Source organism: Uloborus diversus, chromosome 6, assembly GCF_026930045.1.
Source record: "Uloborus diversus isolate 005 chromosome 6, Udiv.v.3.1, whole genome shotgun sequence".
Taxonomy (NCBI): Eukaryota; Metazoa; Arthropoda; class Arachnida; order Araneae; family Uloboridae; genus Uloborus; species Uloborus diversus.
Genome location: NC_072736.1, coordinates 100,787,358 through 100,811,233, shown reverse-complemented (window position 1 = coordinate 100,811,233; position 23,876 = coordinate 100,787,358). Strand labels below are relative to the sequence as shown.

Below are 23,876 nucleotides of genomic sequence, written 5' to 3'. Positions count from 1 at the left end.
TGATCATACATCTTATAATTAAATACCTATTCCAAAATATTAATCCTAACCAATGGATTGAGGCCTATTTCGTTGAAAGTCGTAGGTGTACGAAGACTTTTGGGAGCCACTGTATATTTTCAGATATCATATGTTATTAGATGTATAACCTCAAATTTCCCAATACTTGAGAATAATTGTTATAAAATATAAAAAATATTTTGTCACAGGCATGCTCAAGTATTGAGAGAAATTAGCTTTATTCATCAAATAACATATAAAACATATTTAAGATTTTTTTTTTTTTTTTTGAGGTATGGGGTTTTTCATTCTAGGCTATTGATATGCTCAGAAAAAAAACTAATTACAATAAGAATTACCTTTTGTTTCAAAATCTCATTCTCCTGTTCATAAAATTCAATTTGAGATTTTTGATTTGACACCATCATTTTCCTTAAAGAAAGGATAAAAAAATACTTTACAAAGCTTGTTCTGTTAAATACATTTAAGTTTCGTTTATTTTATTTTTTATTTTATTTTATTTATTTATTTATTTTTTTTTTAATGTTGCAATAATTGTTTTTATAACAATTCTAAAAAGGATTACATTATAACTGTCAGACATCTCCTAATTAAAATACTTTCGAAAACTAAAAAAAAATTGCACATATAACTGTATCAATGTTCTTTATGAGTTGGAGTTAGAAAGGAGGATGTCAATCTAAAATCTCTTGTATAAAATTTACATACACAAACAAAAATTTTACAAGCTTTAAGAAAATTAAGTGCTATAAGTTTTTTTTTTTCTAAAAAAAATTTATTTTAGTGTAAAAATATCACTTCCGACACACAGATACATACAGCTCTGAAATATCATTTCTTGCTTCCTCCAATAAACTAATTGCATAAGGAGGTATAGGTGCAACAGGTGGTTTTCTAAAAGGAAAAAAAAAGATTTTAAAAACTTAACTACAGGTTATTTATATGAAATCAGCATATTTAAACTAAATGCATTGATAATATTACAACTATTCTTCCATGCAATTACACCAAAGTATCAATATTAGAGTCTTTTTTAAAAATATTATACTAATAGATGAAATGAAACTTTTATATCAGTTTTTCAAAATAGGAACCCCCCCCCCCCTTTTTTTTTTCTTTTTTCAGCTTAGGATTATTGCTATTACGTATTTCACAGTGCTTCTAAGTAGGAGAGGATTAATTGGCAATACTAATTTAAACAGCCATAATTAGTCACTTTGCAGAACAAATTTTACTATTATTTGACAGAGAAAATATTTTCCACAATAATTGTTTTTAAGTATACCTTCGACCAGAAACTATGCCTAAATGCCAGAACATGCATGAAACTAATGCCAGAAAGCATGCCCAATTTCAGTCCGATCCGTCCAGTGATTTGGGCTGTGCGTTGATAGATCACTATGTCAGTCAGTCAGTCACCTTTGAGTTTTATATTATTTAGATACATTCACCCTAGCTTTTGATGCCACCATTTTTTTTCCAGTTATTTTCTAGAACTATACAAATGATTGCATCACACATTTTGCAACTTACTCTAGAAATTATCAATTTTCGATTCAACAAAATATATCTTATTATTGAACATCATTTGATTTCTGGAAAATTTATGTACTTACTTTACTAGGTTTTTTAACATACTGGTGGTTGAAGTAATGTTATTTTATTAATTACTTTTTTTTCTATTTTGAGTGAATATACAAATATGTACAATATAGCAATATTTTTTATACATTGATACTTTTGTCCTTTAGCAGAGTGATTTTAAATAACCATATGATTTTTCATAAGGAATGAAAGTCTTGAACTAAATAGCTTCTAATATTTAAAAAAAATAAATAATTAATTAAAAGGGCTCCTAAATTAGCCTGCTGACCACAAACTACTCCCTCAGATTTTTAAATTTTCAAGTTTAATTAACATAATTAAGTTTAAAAACGATAATATGAACATTTGCTCAAAGAAATCGGATGAAATTTTGAAATCAATTTAGGAAAATTAGGAAAGTGGAGAAAAATAAATCATTTCTCAAAAATAAACTACTAACTATTTCTAAAGTCAAAATTATGAAAGAAAACAATACATCACTTCTCATGAATGATCCTTCATAAGTAAAATATTATTAGTGGCTATTTTAATTATTTCATTATTTATTTTATTGTTTGAGAATAAGCTAAAGTAATTATAAAAATAGTCAAAGGAACATTGGTAAGAAACTATTTAACTTACATTTGATTTTTGATAGAGTAGTTTGCTTACACTGAACTTAACGCTTCACCCTAACTTATCTCAGACAAACTAGTTTTTTTTATCACCAACTGTACCCAGCTCTTCAATTAATTAAAATAAAATTATATCCTATTACAAAAATCGTGCAAAAGTTTTCAGTTGAATGAAACATAAAAAAAGAAGAAAATAAATTGTTAAACATAGTGTTTTCATTAACAACTCTAAAATCTTCAGCATAAAATTAAAAAGAAAGAATTTATTAATATCATGGGAAAATTATACATAAAAGATACTTGAAAATTATGTTTACAAACCTTGACAATGATTGAGGACTTTTCCCTTTGAAGCTAAGAGACAAAAAATATGGAGATATTCCACTCCTAGAAATCCCCTAAGAAAAAAAAAAAACACACACACACACACGCAGGATATATTGCATTAAATTGACTAACACAAAATGACATTTTTTACATAAAACAACCAACTTGATGTAAATGAATGCATAAAATTAAGTCAAGAGATGTACAACAAATAAGTTAACAGTAATGATAAATAATTCTTATAATGCAAAATATGCTTAGAAAAGAACCTTTTTCTTGATCATTTCTTCATTTCAAAACTAGTTATTCTTTAAAAACTTTATTGTGCTGTTTAAAAATATGAATATATACAGTCAAATGCTCATATGTGAGAGACTTTTATGCAACAATTTCAAAAATGTTTTTAAACTTTGAATGAAACTTTGAATGAAATAAACTCAATGAAAGGTTTTGCATCAAATATTAAACAAAGTTGCTGGGAAAAATAGAATAAAAGAATTTCAAACTCTTAAAAGAACAGTAAGAAAAATAGTGGAACCTTTTTAATATGGATGCTAAGTTAATCGACAAAAAGTATCTCTTTCAGACTTAAAAATCAACTTATTTTCAGTAGTTACATAAATTACTAGAGAGAAAAACCCTTTTCAAAATGTATAAGTATGGAATTTCTCGATCTTTTTTGCAATTTATATTCCAGCAACATTTGATTGATCATTAACTATTTCTGCAGGCAAAAGGATAAGTTTTTACTTCTTAAACGGACTATATTTATTCAAAACACATTCAATTCAAGTACTAAAATATTGTTTTAGAAATTTATCAATACGGTAAGTTGAAATGCATATACTGAATGAAATGAATTTCCATACTTACAGAATTTACTTTAGGTGGAATATGACTGTATGGATTTGGTCGTCTGACTTGGTTAATGACTTGTTGTTTTGCAACTAACATCTAAAAAAGAACATTTACTCATAGGCAAATACAATGCTAATCATATTCTAGTACAAGGCCTCAAATCCAGAAACCATTCTGCGATTCTTCAAAATCCATATATTTTTGTAAATGATCATTTGGAATGGAAAATAGAAAACATAAACATAACAAAAAATTATTTATTAAAGGAATTTTGTTCTAAATTTATTCTCCACCTTTTAAAGAATAGTTACTTTTTGTGCGGTTATGTTTAATATTTCAACCTGTATGTATGTATATATATATATATATATATATATATACATTAACTTCATTTATTACTGCTTTTGCAGCTTGTCAGCTAGATTACAGGAATAACTGTTTCAATAAGGGCTTTGACACATTTTTCTCATGTCAAGGAGCAACAATTTGGGAGAAACCTTACCAAGAAAAGAAAACTCGAAAATGGTAAGAGAAAAAGTACTGTGCCAAATTGCATGACTATAACTGGCTTTCAACCACTGGAAAAGTACTGTATTATGTGTAGTTAAAAATTTAGGGCATGTAATAATAAATGTCTTCTCTATGCCTAAAATATTATTACCATAAGGAATGTACGGTGCATTATTTACAGAGAACTATCTGACCTATTTTAGGATACAGTAACCCCTCATTATATCCCGTTCTTTGGGACACTATAAAGAACACACTATGTCTGAAACCGTGACATAATCGAGCGCATGAAAAGTACCTATTCATTTAACATATAAATAAATTACTTGACACAAAGTACACAAAAACATAAGTATAACCATACAATTGAGGCAGTGAGAAGCAAAGGGATGTAATTGGACATTTTCAAGTTTTGAGTAAAACGTGTTTAAAGCAGGGTTGGCAGGATTGGACGCATAGTTTTTTTTTTTTTTTTTTTTTTTTTTTTTTTTTTTTTTTTTTTTTTTTTTTTTTTTTTTTTACAGGGTGGCGACAGGAACTGTGAAAAAAAGTTCCCTGACTTTTCCCTGATTAAGTTCGCCAAATTTCCCTGATTTACGTTACCAATGATAATGGTTTTCTTTCTTTGCTCTACTTGAAATCCATTGTATGTTTGTATAAAATGCAGTATTTTAAACGTTTTAAGTTGTGTAAAAGTTGTTGAACTAAAGATGTATTTTAAAAAGATGCTACTTTTTTAATAAAATGGTTAAAAAAACATATCAAGTCAATTTTTTTAGGGAAAAAAAGCCTACAAAACAGCATATTCAATTTTTCTACATGGAAAGATTATAGAAAATTTAAAAAAAAAATACTTTCCTTCCAGAAACCACTTAGGATAAGAATTTTAAGAAACTATTAAAATTACTCTTAAAAACATATGTGTATTTATGATAGAACTAAAAAGCAATTGAAATTATTTTGAACTAAGTTTTCAAACAGTATAATAATTGTTGCAAGAATAACAAATAATAGTGAAATAATAGAAGTAATGTAGTTATTCTTATATAACTAATTGAGATATTTATGCAAAACAGATGAAACCATTTGACATCCATTCATAGGGAGCTTTTCTCTAATCAAGAACATAGGTTTTAATGAATGAATACAGCATTTTAACAATAAAAAAATAAAGATATTTACTTAAGTGCACAAGTTAACTCTATTTCAAATGATTTCAGTATGTAACGAAAAAAAATCTTAGATTCCTTTCGTAAGAAAGAACTTGAAAATGAGAGAAAAAAAAAGAAAAAGAAGATAATTTTAAAATATATAAAAGAAGAGTATAACTTGGTTATAAAATTAAGGAATCACTTAAGTCTGAAGAAAAGAAAACCTTTATAATCTGCGGTGACAACAAATAGTATAACGGCAAAAACAAAAGTTTTTTTTATTGAAAGTTCAATTTTAGCAATTAAATTTAAAACGCGAGGAAGTAATAACTTTTAAGCTTTTCTAGTATTAATTCGAAAATCAAAGATTTCTTCTTGAAATCGTGATTACAGTATGCTAATTACTTCGAGACAACGGAATAAAGGCAAAGGAGCTAAGGCATTAATAAAGGCTTCCTCTTTGCCTGTATGGTTGTTTATTTTACATAGCATTGGAAGCTTTAAAGGAAATTTCAAGCTAGGTAAAATAAACAACTTAACAGACACAGAAGCAATCTTAGGAAGTTCATCCTGTGGTTAATAAGTAAGATTCAATACTTTGACGTTGAGGAAAAAAGATGCACAAATATGCGGCGGTGTATAATCGCACCTCATTAATTTTACTTTATTTTGGACGCATAATTGGCAAAAAATGTGTAGGGAATTAGAGTACTTAATTTCGTAAAGCAAAAAAAAAATTTTTTTCTTCATAAAATCAATTTTCCCTGATATTTTGTTATTTTTTCAAATTTCCCTGATATTTCCCTGACTTTTCCCTGATTAATAAAGTTCCCTGACTTTTCCCTGATCTCCCTGATTTCCCTGATCTGTCGCCACCCTGTTTTAACATTTCAAAAAACCCATTCATTCTTTAGCCCACTTTTGGGTTTTTTAAAATTTTCTGAGACGTTTTTAAAAAAATTAATTTAAATGCTTTCACAATTTAAACTTCTTTTTTATTTGTTCTTCACCACAGACAATGGATATAAAAAATGAATTTTCAACTTAAAAAGTATTTCTTAACTCGTAATGGCATTAAAAAATACTTCAAAGATTTTAAATACATATATTTAACTTTTTTCTTTAACTGGTCAATTAATAACTCAAAATAACTTGACTAAATTCTGTCACGTCTGATTTTCTCAATATTTGTAGATTGTGAAGAGGAAACTACTCTAACTAAAAGGCTTTCATTTGAATTATTTCCTGCAAACCAACATGTGACAAATCTCGAATAAACAAGGTATATTTTTTAGAAAATTAACAGCTGTTACAAACGAGGAAATGTCTTGATTAAGCTGGAATTCAGTAAAAAGGGATTTAAACTACTTGAGGTTCTACAGTAGTTTTGCATAACAGAATGAAATACAATAAAGTAAAATTCAAAAAAAAAATTTAGTAATTAAAAACAAACAAATGTACAATAGATTTTATCACTCGAGAAGTAACTTTGCCTTAACTGTTGATAATCATGGAAACTAAAAAATCTGAAACTTCACCATTCTTGGGTTTCGTCATCTTTTATACTATTCTTCAGAAAACGCTGAGTTTTCCAGCTTTTTTTTTACCCCAAGACAATTTTTGTGCTTTGTCCATATACTTACACTACAATATGCTACAAGTACCCACATTTTCCCTAAAAAAGACAAAAAAAAAAAAAAAAAAAAAAAAAAACATTTCTTTTTAAAAACCCAGCTTTAGTTAGGTTTTTTTTTTTGGGTTTTATTTTTAAAAAAAAACCAAGGTCCATGGGCTTTTTTTTTTTTTTTAATTGTTTTTTTGCCAACCCTGATTTAAAGTTATTGTACTAGGTAGACTTTCATTGGAAAGTTTTTTTTTATAATTTTGTTGTATAGCAGTACTTACTAGGGTTACTAGTACTATCAACAGAGGGGTTCACTGTTGACAAAACACAGTATAACACAGTATGGAAAGATTCACCTACCATTAGTACAGAGCATCTCCGAATTTTTAATTTTTGTACTTACATCCCTTTACTTTCCACTGCTTTGATTGTTCTTTAAATAGGAAAATGAATTCAAAATATTTCTATAGTCTGTCGATTAAATAAGAATCTAAAGTTGCAACTTAAAATGCAGCAAAATTAGGTGCATGGAAAACTCTAGTTTTGTTCATTTATAAGCAAAGGGGAAAAAGAAGAAGAAATTATTTTCCCTGAGGAATACAAGTACAATGTTGAATGAACATTATAATGTGGTGCAATGTAATGTTGCAGTAATATCAAAAAACATTAACTAAAGAAAACTTACTTTCTCTCTCAAATGAGAATTTGTTTTTTCTAATTGACGAACTTTATCTTGTAAATCTTCAACCATTTCTTCAAGTTCTAAGTCCCTTTTATGACCTGTAAAAATGTTAAAAGAAAACAAATGTTGTGAAGTCCCTTTAGTTTGACAGTTTTCAAGTTTTGCGACTTAGAAATATTTGAACAAAATAGAAATGAAACTGAAAGCAATATAAGAGAAGCTTGCTTTTTGGATTTTTCACATTTTTTTAACAAAATCAAAATTGTACGATTTAAACATTACATAAAGCATTATGAAATGTAAAAATAGCCAAAATGTTTTCTAGCCAAGTATGAGAAATTATCAATGGGTGAAACATTACGTATACAAATTCCTCAAACCTGTTCTCTCTCCTCTCTCTCTCTCTCAATATAATGACAGTGTTAAAATGAGGCTCACATAAATCTTTGTAGCCCTAGCCTTAGGGTCTTGCTCATTGTTTTTCAAGGTACAATAGTGTACAAGTGTACCAACTACTACTAAATCATATTTGTAGATGCTAATAAATATTACTATTGTTAGGACATTAAAAATCACTGAAGAATATTCATTTTTGTATCATAAACAGCACAAAGCTGCGATACCCTTACAGATTCTTGAAGGAATCTGCAGACTATTTCTGATACGGATTTTTTTTTTTTTTTTTTTTTTTTCATTTTCTGCATTAATGTCTCTTAAAGAAGAATAATAAAGCTCAGAATGAATAAGGAATAACAGTAACAACAAAAAAGTTCCTAAACTATGTAGGAATCCTCAGTAGCTGAGAGGTTAAAAGCACTTCTTCCAGCAACTAACCTGCTGTCAGTTGCCTGTTTTACTTTGAACCATTTTTCCCTTCATTTCACTTGGAACTTTTAAACTTAGCATTTTATTTTCAGGCATTTCTTGGTGATGCTTTATAATAAGGGTTATGACTAATCCCTCGCAGATTGCTGAAAACAATTCTACTACTGGGGACTAACAGAGCTTCTTGCACAATTTAATGTAAATGAATCAGGTACTGTCAAGTAACAATTAAATTAGGAAAGGAACAGACATCATGATTTTTGTTTCAAATGTTAAAAATAACAATTCATCAGGAAAACCATTTTATGACAAAATGGGCTAAAGCTAACTGGACATGAAGCAAAATTTTAATAAGACAACAACAAAGAGAAGAATATACTCACCCGGGCTATTTATAAGTTCCATATTTTTCTTTTCTCTTAATAATCTAGTCATTTTGGTAGCTAATCTGTACGAAAAGAAATACAAGAGGAACCTTGAGCAAAACACTTTAATATTCTTTTATTTGTAGAAAATAAAAGTGAAATGAAAAGAAAATAACAGCATACTTACTAATAAAAAAACATAAATTATCACAACCATTCTGCTCCATTTAACACTCATTAAAAAGAAGCAGACATGGGAGATTTTTTTCAAGTGCGTTTTTAATCAATGGTGACACATGTACTGTACACACAAAGGTTTCATATTATTTTATTTCATTAGGTACTCCCCCCCCCCCCTTTCTTTTCGACAATGCAGTCCATGAAAAAAAGTGAATTACGCCCTACATTTGACAGGGGAAAATATTAAAAAATATATTTGTCTCTATATCTGTTTAAATACAAATGTACAAATTTACTAGAAAATATTTGGTGCAGATCTTAAATAATTGTGGAATTCTTGGCAGAATTTCACGCATTCAATTTTAAAATCAACATTGGTTTAAGAACTGCAATTTGTACTCTGCTTTTTGCTAGTCTTCAAATTAGTTATGAGCGAAAATACCCTTCCTACACGCACATTAGGCACGGGAAAAACATAAAACATATTAAATAACTATGCATGATTTAATTTACTGTCATAAAGATGATTCAACAGCTCCACCCAGTGACTTTCAGTTGAAGTATTCAATGTTTCATTTTGTCAGAAAACAGGACTTTTCAGAACGTGCAAAGAGAACAGGACAGAATACCTGAAAATAGGACTGTCCCTATTTTCTGAAAAATATGGCTCCCAAAAGCCATACATATGGTCACCTTATATATCATGCACACAATCCGTGAGATATAGGTGTTACTTCCATGATACATTTTTTCATATTGAAATATTTACGCTGATGGCAGTGCAAAACTTAGCAAATGTTTAACGCATTTAAAAATATTTTAATATATTCACAAGCATAATGCGGGGCGTCAGATCTAAGAAATATTAACATTACTAGCGGTACCTGCACAGCTTTGCCCATAGTAGAAAATTAAAAGGTCATTTGGTTCGCCTGTATATTTACAAATAATGGATGATGAATTTCTCACCAATTTGCTTGCCCATGTTACGGTTCTACGTTATGAAAATTTGTTAATTTATTCGTCCATGTTATGATAAATTGCTTGGTAAAATGTTCTTAAAATTGGAATAGAAAAAGGAAAAAATCGAATTTTCCAAAAATCACTTCGAAGAGCACACCCCATGCTACAAGCTAATTTTGTGTCGAATCTCGAATTTCATGAAAATCAGCCGAACCGTCTAGGCGCTATGCATGTCACAGAGATTCAGACATTCAGCTTTATTATTAGTAAAGATAAAGATAAGCCCAAAATGAAAATAAAGATGCATACCGTTTTAGTTCATCTTCTTGCTTTTTAGCTGCTTTCTTCAATTGATAATTTTCTTCCTTAAATTTATAAAACTGATCTTCCAGGTCACTTCTAGTGATATGAGGACCTGTTCTTTTCTCTATAAAAGTATGTCTATCTGGAACTAACAGAAAATAAAATGTATTAATATTCAGATTTTTTGAATCAATTCAATATCAGAATGATTATCATTAGGAAAGAAGAAAAATAAGATAAATAAATACCTTTGCGCTGAAAAGTAAAGTAAGAAAAAACAACGTTAAAAAGCCCAAATTGCAGATTACTTGCAGACTCATGTTTCAGTGTTACAAGGAACACCTTTATCAATACAAAAAGTAACAAACTTATGGATGTAAAGCTTGCTAATTTGTTTTGTTTTAGCTTTGTTTTCTTTTAGCTTTGTTTTGTTTAGCTTTCCTTTTGTTTTAGCTTTGGCTTAATCTTTGTCCAATTGAATTCTTTCTTTCAGCTTTACTGTGCCTGTGAGAGAGCTCCTGCCCTTTGTTTGCATTCCTATTGGTTCTTTTTGGTTTACAATTTTCTTATTGGTGTTTGGTTAATCTGCTATTCTTACTGTTTGCTTATCTGCTCTTGGCTTTTGTCGGATGTCTTTTCATCCATAAGCTCGTAACTTTTTGCATTGATAAAGGCGTTTCTTGTAACGCCAAAACACGTGTCTACAGTAATCTGCAATTTGCTTTTTAACGTTGTTTTTTTTTTACTTTACCATTAAGAAAATTTGAATAATTTTATTGTAGGGCCTTTTCATGGAAAAAAGTCATTTTGTCTTGCATTTTACACCTCATATATTTCACTAAAAATATTAAATAAAAAGGGTAATGATAAAAATTTTATTGCTTAACAAATTGCAAATAAATGTGTGATTTTTAAAACATAAGATTTCATCCTTACTTTTTTTTTAAATTACTTTTTAGTTAAATATATGAACCATCATGTTCGGGACAAAAGAACAACATTTTTGTGGAATGACGCACAACATATCTTTGTCAATGGTTTAAAAAATTGTTTCTCAACAAATGAGATATGTTTTCCTTACATTGGAGCCTTTACTCTAAAATCTACAATTTATTTTAACATTAATATAGTAACAGAGCAAAAATATTAACTAATTCGTAAGCAAGTTACAAGAGGTTGATTTTGGATGTCCAGCACGTGACGCACAGGGTTGGTAAGAAAACCGTTTTTTTTTGTTTAAACCAGGTTTTTCTGGTTTAAACCGGGTTTTGGAACTGATGTGATATACCCCACCCTTGGCGACTTTTTCCTGTTGGCGCCAAGAAAGCGTCGCCAAGAAAACGATGTATGACGACATATGTCATACATCGTTCTTAGCGATGCTTTTTTAGCGCCAACAGGAAAAAATCAGATAAGAAAACATGATCAAAGCACTTCAGAACACAATATATATAAAAACAACATAAAAGCACAACAAAAAACATCACGAATATATGCTTCAAAAATGTACAGGGCCGGGGTTTTTTGTAAACATATTAAAATACAATGAAATAAATTATTGTATTAATTACAAGTCGAAATTAATGCATTAATTTTTTTTTCATCATTTCTCCGGGATACGAGCCCTCGGTCTCATAGTACTTTCGTAATGAGACCTCGGCTCGCCGGCCCTGCCTCGGTCTCATTACGAAAGTACTATGAGACCTCTGGCTCACCAGGACCTCGCTTCGCTCGGTCCGTTATACCTCCGACTGTTAATATACATTACAGTCGGAGTATGATCACAGTTATGTATACTACAAGAACCCCTCAAGGATTTGTAAAAACAAAGAATTTTGGAAGTGAGAGGTTTTTTTTGAATTCTAAAATAAAGAACTTACCTTTTTATATGGTATAAATATTCACACTCAGTCTAAAACAATACATCATATGACAATGGCACGTTACAGATACACACCACGTTGGAGTTAACTTTTAATTAACCTTCAAGTTTGAAGAAACTGGCATTTTCTAATGTTTTTACTTCAAAACACAACTACTGAATTTAAACTAACACAAAATAAGCATTCCTGTAAGGTATATTGCATGAAACAACACCACGTCGTAAAATCCCCCTAAGAGTGGTACATATGTGCACCTACCTCCACGGACACACGTGCGAAAAGAATTAGTTCACATCTGTACTTCCCAGGTATATTCTGCAGGGTTACTAGGGCTACCGGAAAAAGTTTTATCGCCAACGTTGGCGATTTTCGAAATGAGCTAAAAATTCTATCCTCGCCAAGGGGGGGGGGTATATCACATCTGTACCCCGGGTTTTTTTGGTTTAAATACTATTTGCGAGAAAAACAATTAATTTTCGGAAGGTAATTAAGGTTCCATGTAATTAACAGTTATTCAATAGTCACATTATACCTAATTTCTTGATTAATCAAAGAGATAAGAACAAAATCTTGTAACTAAATTAAATAATTAAAATAGCTTTCTGCTTCCAATGAACAAAAGGGGGGAAAAAAATAAGAATTATCTGCATCCAATAGTCATAAAGCAGCATAGGTGTATAGACAATCAAACTCTTTTGAGCACACAGAATCCAAAAAAAAAAAAAACACCAATGGAGAGTGTAGTTTATATGTGAAGATTTATAAATTTCTCAATCAATTTTTACACATACATTTGCATTTTGTTCTGGGAATTTAAAAATTTGTCTTTCAATCTTCCTACATTATAATATAAGGAACTATTATGTATCATAATATGAAGCATAAACTTTTTTTTTAATTTGATTCAAAAAATATTATTTGTGTTCACCTGCAGAACAAATCTTATTTTTTAGGTGCAAACAATTAAGTTAGACTGTTGATTACCTTACAAGTCAGTTAAAATTCCAGGACAGTGCAAATAAATGGGCAAAAATGTCACACCCCTGCAACAGGAGTGAGCAATATAATGAATTGCATCTACAATAAAAGATTCAATCCTTAGTAAATCTTAACTAATCATGCAAATTAAGCATAATGATGGAAGTTAACTGAAATCTGCTTTATAGCACATATATGAAATAAAAAATATATTAATATTTTTGTCGATTAAAGCTTGTAATACATTTTGAAGAAGCAACTTTGCAATTTTAGTATTTGTCTCTGCAACTTAGCTAGGAACTTAGCATAAATAGAATTTTACATTTTTCAATATGTGTGGGGAAATCAATGTAAACCTGTTAAATAGTTTTTTTTTTTGGCTTTTAAAAAAAAAAATAAAAACATTTTAAAAAAAAATGCATGGTTTTTTTAAAAACCAATTGGTTTAAACCATGGTTTAAATCAACGTGGTTTAAACCAAACAACCCTGGTGACGTATGCAAATAAATTAAATTTAAACTAACAAAAGTGTTTAGTAAAAATGTAACTGTGTTAGGAGTAGCTTGGTATCAAATGTAAAAAATAAAAAATTTGCTTATCCCTGTTTAATTAAAATTAAGAGATATGATAAAATGTGAATAAAATCTAAGCGTCTTTTTGTCCCGTACGAGACGGTGGAATGGCCCAGTTCATGAGTTTGACATTATACATAGCTGTACATAGTCTATGTACTGCTCTTTTTGTACAAACTTAATTTTAGATTGACACAATGAGCTTAATTAAATCCATTAAAAAAAAAACCTCGCACATTTCACAAAGAAAAACTTTCTTTTTAAAATACAGAATAAGTACTTCTGAAAGAACAAAATAAAACTTCTTTTTTCTCTCAAATGTTCGACTTTTTGTAATCAAACAATAAGGAACATTAAAACTCCTGCACATTAAAAATGAAATGTTGAACAATATTTTAGCTTAAGGTTTTTTCCACAATGCCATTTGTAGCCAATTGAGCTACAAATGGCACAAAATATATTAAAGCTGTAAAAAAAAATATTTAAGCATTAAAATACGTTTTAAATTTATCTTTCATTCAGTTTTCAATTCATAAAAATGTTACTCAATAAATAAATTCAGACTGGTACACATTTTTACCTATTCAACCTTTCATATTTTTTAGCAAAAACTTAAATGTTCTAAGAATGAATCACCAATTTAATATTTGTAATCTTGTGACTAAAAACTAGTATGTTGTGGCCATCATAAAACTTTCTTCTATATTTTTCTTATAATTCTGATACCCATGCTTGATGAGGAAGCAATATTCCCAACAAAAACAAAATTACACGCTCCAAAACTTGACGACCATCCGAATTCCCGATTTGTCTCAAAAGCAAAGCAAAGAACGAAAACTGAAAATTATTTAAAAAGTCTTGCTTAAAATAATTGTTAACAAATTAATTTGTTAACAAACGCAATTTGGCTACAGTTAAAAAGTTTAAATCATCCCGATTTTCTGGTCATTTTCCAACAATTAAAATCACCCGAAATACGCAGACGACAGTCATTACGATTTATATCCTTCTTATTGTTGCATTTATAAAGATATTTTTATTCGCACAAACCCAACCCCCACCCACCCCCATGGAGCGATTGGCACCAAAACTGAGCCAACGCCTGTTTACATATGGATTCATATTCATTCCATTTCATCCAGAACATAGCATTACTTCTTGAGATATGGCAGACTTAAAATGAAAAAAAATAATTTGAATTTTGACACCTTGAATACAAATTATACTTTTCGCAATCACGAGTGTGTTTGTGTGTGGGGGTATGTGTGTTTGTGTGTGGGGGTATGTGTGTTTGTGTGTGGGGGTATGTGTGTTTGTGTGTGGGGGTATGTGTGTTTGTGTGTGGGGGTATGTGTGTTTGTGTGTGGGGGCATGTGTGTTTATGTGTAGGGGGTATGTGTATGTGTGTAGGCATGCATGTTTGTGTCTGTGTGTGGGGGGGTATGTGTGTGTAGGCATATGTTTGTGTCTGTGTGCAGGCATGAATGTGTGGATAGTTGTGTGTATGTGTTTGTGTGTGTATATGTGTGTGTAGGTGTGTGTATGCGCATGTGTATAGGACATGGATGCAACCTGGAGACGGCTTTCGCTATAGGAGCAGCATCGTGAGGAGCCGGTCGACGGTGATGGTGCGGAGGGTGGCAGTGAGAAAATAAAATGATAGGACATCAAAAACAGTCAAGTGAAAGCAATAAGCAATCGTGATTGCTCAAAAAAAAAAAGCTTTCGATTGCGCCATTCCCTTTTCAGCTATTGATGCCAAAATAGAATCAGGTCTTATACCCTTTAAGGGCTACTTGTCGATAAATTTTTGTTTGATTCCATTCATTATTTCTTGAGATACAGCAGTCACAATTGACAACGAAAACGTTCTATAGCTCAACCCCCGTTTGAGTTATTGACACCAAAATTGAATCAACATTTGTACCTGTTAAGGATAACATATGGACCAAATTTTGTTTGATTCCACCATTACTTCCTGGGGAATAGCAGGCGCACATAACTCAAGAAACGTCCCATTGCTCCCCCCCCCCCCCCCAGGAGGAATTTGTGCCAAAAACCAAGTTCACATAGAGGCACATATGTATACCAAATTTCGTTTGATTTCATGCGGTAGTTTTTGCTGTAGAGAGGCCACAAAAAACTGGTCACACACCATACGGACACACACACAGACAGGCATTTTCCAAAAATGGTGGAAATGAACTCAGCACACCTCAAAATGTTTGAATCCGGTCAAAATTCGAAATTTGAAAATTTGCACGAATCCAATCCCTTCTTCTGTATATTAGATTTATAACAGGGCTGTCCAACTGACGACCGCGGGCCGCATGCGGCCCGTTAGCTTTTTATTCAGCATATTTCTTTTTTTGACATTTTATGGCATCAAGAAGCTACCGAGACTACCATTCTTGGTTAAGCCGGGGTCCCCGAAATTTCCTCTGGACGCTTTTTTACTCCATTCATTGTAAGGGAGAAAAAGGTACAGGATATCGACAGGTGAAGGTCAAACAGTCCTACCCTGCACGCTAGTGTTAAAACGAATTCCCCCCTTTCTTTTGGTGCCCCCTTTCTTGGTGCCCTGAGCCTGTGCCCTATAGGCCCTTCTCTTAATCCAGCCCTGGGTAAGAGGTTATTGTTCAACTTTTTCAAACTGTGGCCCGCAAGGTGATCAGTGACTGGAATTCTGGCCTGTAGGCTCTTTGCAGTTGGACAGCCCTGATGTAGAAGAAAGTAAAAACATTTTCAAACAGCAGTTTTTTTTTAAATTGCAACAAATAAATCTTTTGTTAAAAAAACTTTACATAAATGACAAAGACAAAGCATGTTTATTTATGCATTTCACATTAACAAAATTTTAAAATCAAATAAATTACGAAAAACGATACAGTCAACTCTCTTAAACCTGCCAAGTTGAAATCCACAATTGTCTAAAATCCGCTCAAGATTTGAGATATGAACAGAGAAATTTACAATTAAATATGAAGCAGTACTCAATAGAAATAACATTATGAATGTTAAAAATACGGAATAAATTCTTATTTTAATTTTTAATTTTAGGGTTAGGTTTGCATAACAATGATGAAGGCAGTGGCGGATACAAGGGGAGGGTAATGGGGATCATGCCCCCCCCCCCCAAAACGTCAACAATAGTATCCGTTCACCATAATAAAAAAACATAAAAGTGTCTGCACATATTGCTCAAAACTATCTGCAGGACTGAAAATCAACATGCAGTGGGCAGATGAAAAATTTAGTAAGAAAATGCCTTTTGCTTTCATTCAAACATTCAGAAAAGCATCAATGAAAAATTTTCATTTATTTATGTTTTAATATTGAAGATAATCAGTATTTAGTATGGATATTATCAACAATTTTCGGCGAATGCACACATCTACAGCAAATGTATGCACAGTATCAAATGTATTCCTGGAAATTAAGGGCGATGATTTTGCAATGTAACAGAACAAAAAAAGATGGTTAAACAAATAAATGACTCTTTATCTGCAAAATTCAAAACTACTTGGCTTCAAGCTGCGCAAATTTGCATCAGTTGACTGTAACATAACTCTACATTATTAATGAATAAATTTTTACAGTACCATGAATTTCAAAATCTCCTTGTGAATGCAGCTCTTTCATTTCTTTTGTAGGATACACATCTCGTTCTGGATCATCGGCCATTCTTTAAGCTTTACACAAAATTCATGTACATTTGAGCCATTTTAAATCTGAAAGGATGGATTTCCTTTCACTCATTATTTGGGTTTGAAAATGTCACATTTATCAAAATATAAAAAATATTACACATTTTAATATATATCTGGTATGTCTAATCAGCACAAACTAAATTCTTCAAATAGTAATCTGCATGCTCCAATCACACAACTGATTATTTTCCTATATTATTAATATATTTTACAGGCAGTGACGTACATAGCAACCCTGCAAACCTCATGGAGAAGGAAGGCGCAAAAAGTATGAGGGTGCATACTCTAAAAAAATAAGTGTTAAAATTAAAATTTTAATTTTTTTTTTTTTTTTTTGTATTTTTTTTTTTTTTTTTTTTTTTTTTTTTTTTGTTTTTTTTTTTTCAAATTCAATGTAACTTTCAGGATTTCCGACTGAAATCTACACCAATAAGTCACATGATGCGTATCTTATGCCCACTGTCCATTTCCAACAAATGCAAATGTACATGCAAAACTGAAACTGAATTGCCTATAAAAAGACATATGAGAGTTAAATGCTTTTTCATGAGTTAGAAAAGATTCAATCAAACCCATATCATAGCTTCAAAGTATATTTTTTTACAGTGCTACTGACATAATGGTAAACCAACTTTAAAAGATTTTGGAGCATTTCCTCAGTTAAAAATATGTTCAATTTCTTAAGTCCCAAAGTGTTAACAGACAAAGATAAAGAACTTGTGGATGCAGATATTAAGTTTTGCGAAAAGTATAAAAACAATGTGTCTAGTTCAATTACATCAGAAATTTTTTGTATGCCAAACCCTTTGTCAGACGAAATAAAGGAGAGAAACTTGATAAAAACTGCTCAAGTTGTTGATCTTGTCATGATAGAGAACAATATTATATCAACCAGTCTCCCAGATATTGCATACCTAATACAACACTGCCACAAGCCAAAAATTTTTGATTTTGAATTATATACATATCCTGGAGCATTTTTATTAGTTCATAATCAAGTGCAAGACAGCCACAAAGGGAAAAAAATGAGATGTATCAGTGTGTTATTACTATAAGAATTTAAACTAACTAAGGCGCATTACATTTAAATTGATTTTTCTTGAAAAGTAGTTTTTGCAGATGTGGCGGAGTTACACTAGGTGTGCGATATATGCAGCTTTTATTATATTTCTCATGCTGCCATTAACATACGGATCAGCAGAAAGATCTGTTTTTAAATTAAAACTAATAAAGAAACATCGCACATTTTAGGTTCTTGAGAAAATCTGCAGACTATTTCTTAGTAGGAAGCGAATAGAAAAAAAACTTAAATTTCAGCAAGCGAAGATTTGTATTCTAGTTCACAGGTAGCATATACTTGCACTTTTAAAATTTAGTAAGTGAATTTTAAAAATTTTTAAGCAACAATGTCTTTGGTACAGATGTGATATCCCCCCCCCCCCATTTGGCGACATCCGATTTTTTGCACAAAATTGAAATATTTTTCTCGCCAATGAGGCGATAAATTTTTAAGCATGGCATCCCTGGTGAAACTAACCTGCGGTTGGCAACGCGAAGGCAAACTTGTTCGAACTTGTTTACTTGGGTTCTTTACTTGGTTTTACGCAGGAGAGATACGTGTTGTTTTGTGCAATATACCTTACAGGAATGCTTATTTTGTGTTAGTTTAGATTCAGTAGTTGTGTTTTGGAGTAAAAACATTAGAAAATGCCAGTTTCTTCAAACTTGAAGGTTAATTAAAAGTTAACTCCAACGTGGTGTGTATCTGTAATGCGCCATTGTCAGATGATGTTTTGTTTTGGACTGAGTGTGAGGATTTATACCATAAAAAGGTAAGTTCTTTATTTTAGAATTCACATAAAAATTCTCACTTCGGAAATTCTTTGTTTTTTACAAATCCTTGAGGGGTTCTTGTAGCTTTTAACTTTATTTTTACTGTATGTTAATTAATTTTACAAAAATAGTTCGGTTATTTTGTTCTAAAAGTTAATTCTTATCGATGCCACGAATTATTTAGACATTAACGTGCCTCCTTTAGGTACTGAATTTTATGTTAACAATTGAAAGTTCTTTCGGTTGTACTCTTAAAAATGCTGAATTTTATTAATAAATCTGCACAATAATGGTGCATATTTCACACTTAAAACTGTGTCATTATTGTACACTGAACGGAAGGAGCCACCCTTGGGTGTACATACACATGAATATGCATAATATACATAAATATACATAATTGTGACCATACTTCGACTGTAATGTATGTTAACAGTCGGAGGGATAACGGACCGAGCGGAGCGAGGTCCTGGCGAGCCAGAGGTCTCATAGTACCTTCGTAATGAGACCGAGGCAGGGCCGGCGAGCCGAGGTCTCATTACGAAAGTACTATGAGACCGAGGGCTCGTATTCCGGAGAAATGATGAAAAAAAATTAATGCATTAATTTCGACTTGTAATTAATACAATAATTTATTTCATTGTATTTTAATATGTTTACAAAAAACACCGGCCCTGTACATTTTTGAAGCATATATTCGTGATGTTTTTTGTTGTGCTTTTATGTTGTTTTTATATATATTGTGTTCTGAAGTGCTTTGATCATGTTTTTTTATCTGATTTTTTCCTGTTGGCGCTAAAAAAGCATCGCTAAGAACGATGTATGACATATGTCGTCATACATCGTTTTCTTGGCGACGCTTTCTTGGCGCCAACAGGAAAAAGTCGCCAAGGGTGGGGTATATCACATCAGTTCCATGTCTTTTCTATGAACTCCAAAATTTTAAGGAAGCAGGTCACATAAAAATAATGTAAAAAAGCACAAATTCATGTAATTTGCAACATTTCTCATTCGCAACAAAATAATAATAATAACAAAGAAAAAAATGAAAATTCCATGATTTTGATATTTTATCATCATTCAAAATGTCTTTAATTAATTTATTAGACCAATTTTATTTTCAAAACTCTTTATGATTTTAAGATAAACACTGGTGAAACTGGATAATAATTTTTACAAGTGATATTAGCTTGAATCAATTTGGATGCAAATGGATTAAAATTTTTGAGTGTGCATGGTAAAATGATGCGTGTGCAACCTTTCAATTACCTAATATGAAGTATAAGAGAATTACACTGGTCGACACCAAAAATGCATCCCGCTCAAAAATAGCTATTTCCGAAGCATTTTGCCTCGCTAAACACGAGAGTCCCCAAAAAAAGTTGAGATTAGCTCTATAGTTTTCAAGATATAGGGCCAACTAAGATAGTGAGTTCTCACTAATGCTTTTTTTCCCTGGCAAATAGAAAAACCCCCATGGGACTGACTGTCTTCTAAACTTCAACCCAAGGTTGGGATAGAAAATCTCACTATATGAAAACCGAAATGGATTTCAAGAAATTTAAATTCTGGGAAGAGAAATGCCCAAAATCAGCCTCTACTGCTCTACCCATGCTCATTCTGCTGGGAATGATGAAAAACTTTGTGAAAGCTGTGAACAAAGACAATTTTCAAATACATTAAAGGGAAATTTCTAAGATATATTGAAGCTAAGGTTAAGGAGAGAATTTTTAACAGCCCTTTAAATACGTGCAGTTATGAAAATCACCGTTTTTGATGAAAACAAATTGCGAGGGGAGAAAAAAAAACCCAATGAAGCCTTTAAGGGTGTATTACAAGTATTTCTAAGCAGCAGAGAAGACGAGAACCAAAAGCAGTTGGTCAAACAATCCCTACGGAAGTTCTGTGACCATTGACGAATGATGTGTCTCTGAAACTCATATTTGTTCACTTCTTCCAGAATATTTTGTTTAAAAACTAAGCTACGAGCAGTGGGCATTAGAGACGTACCGAGTAGAACTTTGGCCGAGTAGCCGAGTATCGAGTACTCGACCTTTCACTACTCGGCCGAGTACCGAGTTACCGAGTCCTCGGCCTTTTATTACTCTGCCGAGTTACCGAGTACCAATTATGTTTTAAGTAGAACCACTGGCACACATGTGATGAATTTTGAACTTATTGGAATAGTAGTATAGACCTCCTTGTCCATATAATAGTTTTTAAAACTAAATTCCAGCTGAAATTTAAGTATGCATTACATAAACAATTTTGTTTGTGTCAAAAATTTTACAAAAAAATTTTTTTTTAAAATAAATACATAAAAGGTATGATAATCAAGTTGGAATTAAAACAAATTACAGTAAAACCCCTCTAATGCAGACATTAACAGGACATTTTTTTTTGTATACCTTTTTTGCATAATTTTTAATAAATAAGTTTTATTTACTTTGGGGACATTAAAATAAAGATTTATTCCATTGAAGCATTACAAACTTCATTATTCTCAAAATTTAAATTTGACTTATAAGTTTTAATTGTAAATGATTGCAGAATATAATGCTTGCTCTTTTTTTATATAAATTTTAGAATCTGTCTTGGACAATATTCAATTTTTTAAAACTACTCGGTATTGGCCGAGTATCTGATCAGAATTTCGCCGAGTACCGAGTACTCGGCAAATTGGCCGAGTAGGCCGAGTAGTTACCGAGTACTCGGTACGTCTCTAGTGGGCATGATTAAAAGTTCCACCAAGATATCTTTACAATGGAATGCAAATATCAGGGTCATTGAGCTGAGTTAACGCTCGCTCACCCAATGCTCCTGAACTATTACCAGAGGTCCTTCTTTGACATGCAAAAAGCAACCGAAAATGAAGCGTTTACAGCAACAAGCCAGAAGCAACCACTACTTTCAAAAAATAAACATTGTTTAATAGAATAAGACCTATTTAACAACATTTATTGTACAGGATTTTTTTTTCCTTTTTAACATTACTTTTAAATGATTGCTGTGTATCTTTCTCCAGTGAACTTTTATGTATCTTAAAAACAAGAGCTAATAAAAGAAAATCCACTACCATTTTCGTTTTTTTTTTTTTTTTCTAGACCCAAAATCAGTAAGAATTGACTAAACCAGGATACAGACAAAAAGTTATTTTTTGTTGACTAGTGTCATTAATGTCCAAGTGAAAAAATCACATTATAAAGAAAAACCAGTGAGTTTTATTAAAGCGGATGCGACCAGATTTTGATTTACTTTAAAAATTGGGACTAAACACGTAAAAATGTAAAAGCAGCTAAAATGCTCAAATTTTAAACTTAATCTGTAAAGTTTTGTGAAAGATGTATGTTTTAGAACTCAAAATCCGCACACAAGAACAATTGTCAATTCCCCTGATTTTGGACCATTTTTTGTTGCAAATCCTGATTTTCCATTACTAAATTCGATCATAGTTGAAATTGAAATCCATCATTTTATATAACTTTCCAGGTGCAAGGATACCCTACAAAATATATATTTCCTTTAGAAGGATTAGGTCATTAAAGCAAAATAAAACAGCCAAAATATTAGCGGATTCCACCTCGGCGTAAAATGAAGCCTTCAAAGTTGAAAGGCCACTTTTATGATGCGGAATTTAGTGAAGGGGCGCAAAGCCGGATTGCTTCCAGTCTATACATTATTTATGAACTCTTTCAGTATAATTTCTAGTTCTGGGCGGGGGGGGGGGGGGGGGGAATTAAGGCAGGTTAATTGGTGAAAATTGTTTGCTGGTAAATAAACAGTAACATGCCATATAACCAGTGCATCCCTAATATTTACTCTTAAAAAATAAATGCCAAGGAATTTTACATCACTACACGCCTGAGGCTAAACAGAATACCGAATCAATAACGTAAAAAAATAAAGTTATGGCCAAATTGCTAGTCAAATACAAAAGTTAAATGACCACGCCACAATATCTAACTTTACACAATCTGAAACATTTTAATTGAAAATATTCAAATTTCGTTAAATGTTTCTCAATGTAAATTAATTTTTTGCTTTGTCGAAATACTTTGTAGCATTGTAGTAGTTATATATCATGATAAATATATCTGCGAAGGAAAACTAACTGAATGAATATCCATTTCCACTTTCGAAAACAAAAAAAAAAGAGGAAAAATCTTCGGAGAAAAAAATTTGTGCATTTTAAAATTCACTGATAAAAACTTTCAATTTTACATTGGGTAGATAAAAAAACGTTTAGCATTTTCCAACGCTAAGTCTACAACAATCTTTTCATGCCATCAAATTTTTCTATCTCAAGAAAAACCATAAAAAACAACGTCAAACAAAAAAGGGTGAAAAAAACGAACGTTTACCTCGGCTGATTTGTTCGTTGAAAGCAATGAGTTTGAATTAGTTCAATTCGCAAAGTTTTAAAAAGAAAGCAAAGCGTAAACAAAACAAACGCACGCAGGTGACATGTTGCCACACAACTGCAAACAAATTGAGGGAAAAAAAATACCTGTCCTCACTGTTTGGTTGTGTTCGATGAGCGATTCACGTGATCAATTTACCGGTCGCTACCGGTGAAGGACGTCGAACGTAAACTTCAAGTGACACTCCAGTCTAAAGTAAAACTTTTCCTCCGTTCAACGCTAGAGAGAAAAAAAAAAAGAAAAGAAAATTAATTTGAACTCTTAAATTTTGAATTCAAATTATGTTTTTCGCAATTATGAACTGCGACAGTACCCTACTCATTGGAGTTATTGTTTCTAGAAACGGCTCCTGTAGCTCAGGACCGGAGGAGCCGCGTCTCTGCAGAGGACGGTGGGCGGCGGTGCTGCAGAGGCCCCTGGTCCAAGCTGAAAAAGGAACCACAACGCCAAG

General features: G+C 31.5%; 1 protein-coding gene across 1 annotated transcript; it reads right to left on the bottom strand.

Annotated features, from left to right (window-relative positions):
• Positions 1-237: 237 nt before the first annotated feature.
• LOC129224887 (protein fantom-like) lies at positions 238-23,477 on the bottom strand. The gene is made up of 9 exons (XM_054859433.1): positions 23,366-23,477; positions 17,064-17,192; positions 10,035-10,176; positions 8,601-8,665; positions 7,396-7,490; positions 3,441-3,521; positions 2,562-2,638; positions 841-915; positions 238-432 (listed from the first exon to the last, which is right to left on the bottom strand). The coding sequence occupies exons 2-9, from the start codon at positions 17,143-17,145 to the stop codon at positions 306-308; spliced, it is 744 nt and encodes a 247-aa protein (XP_054715408.1). The 5' UTR covers positions 17,146-17,192; positions 23,366-23,477; the 3' UTR covers positions 238-305.
• Between the last annotated feature and the right edge of the window lie 399 nt (positions 23,478-23,876).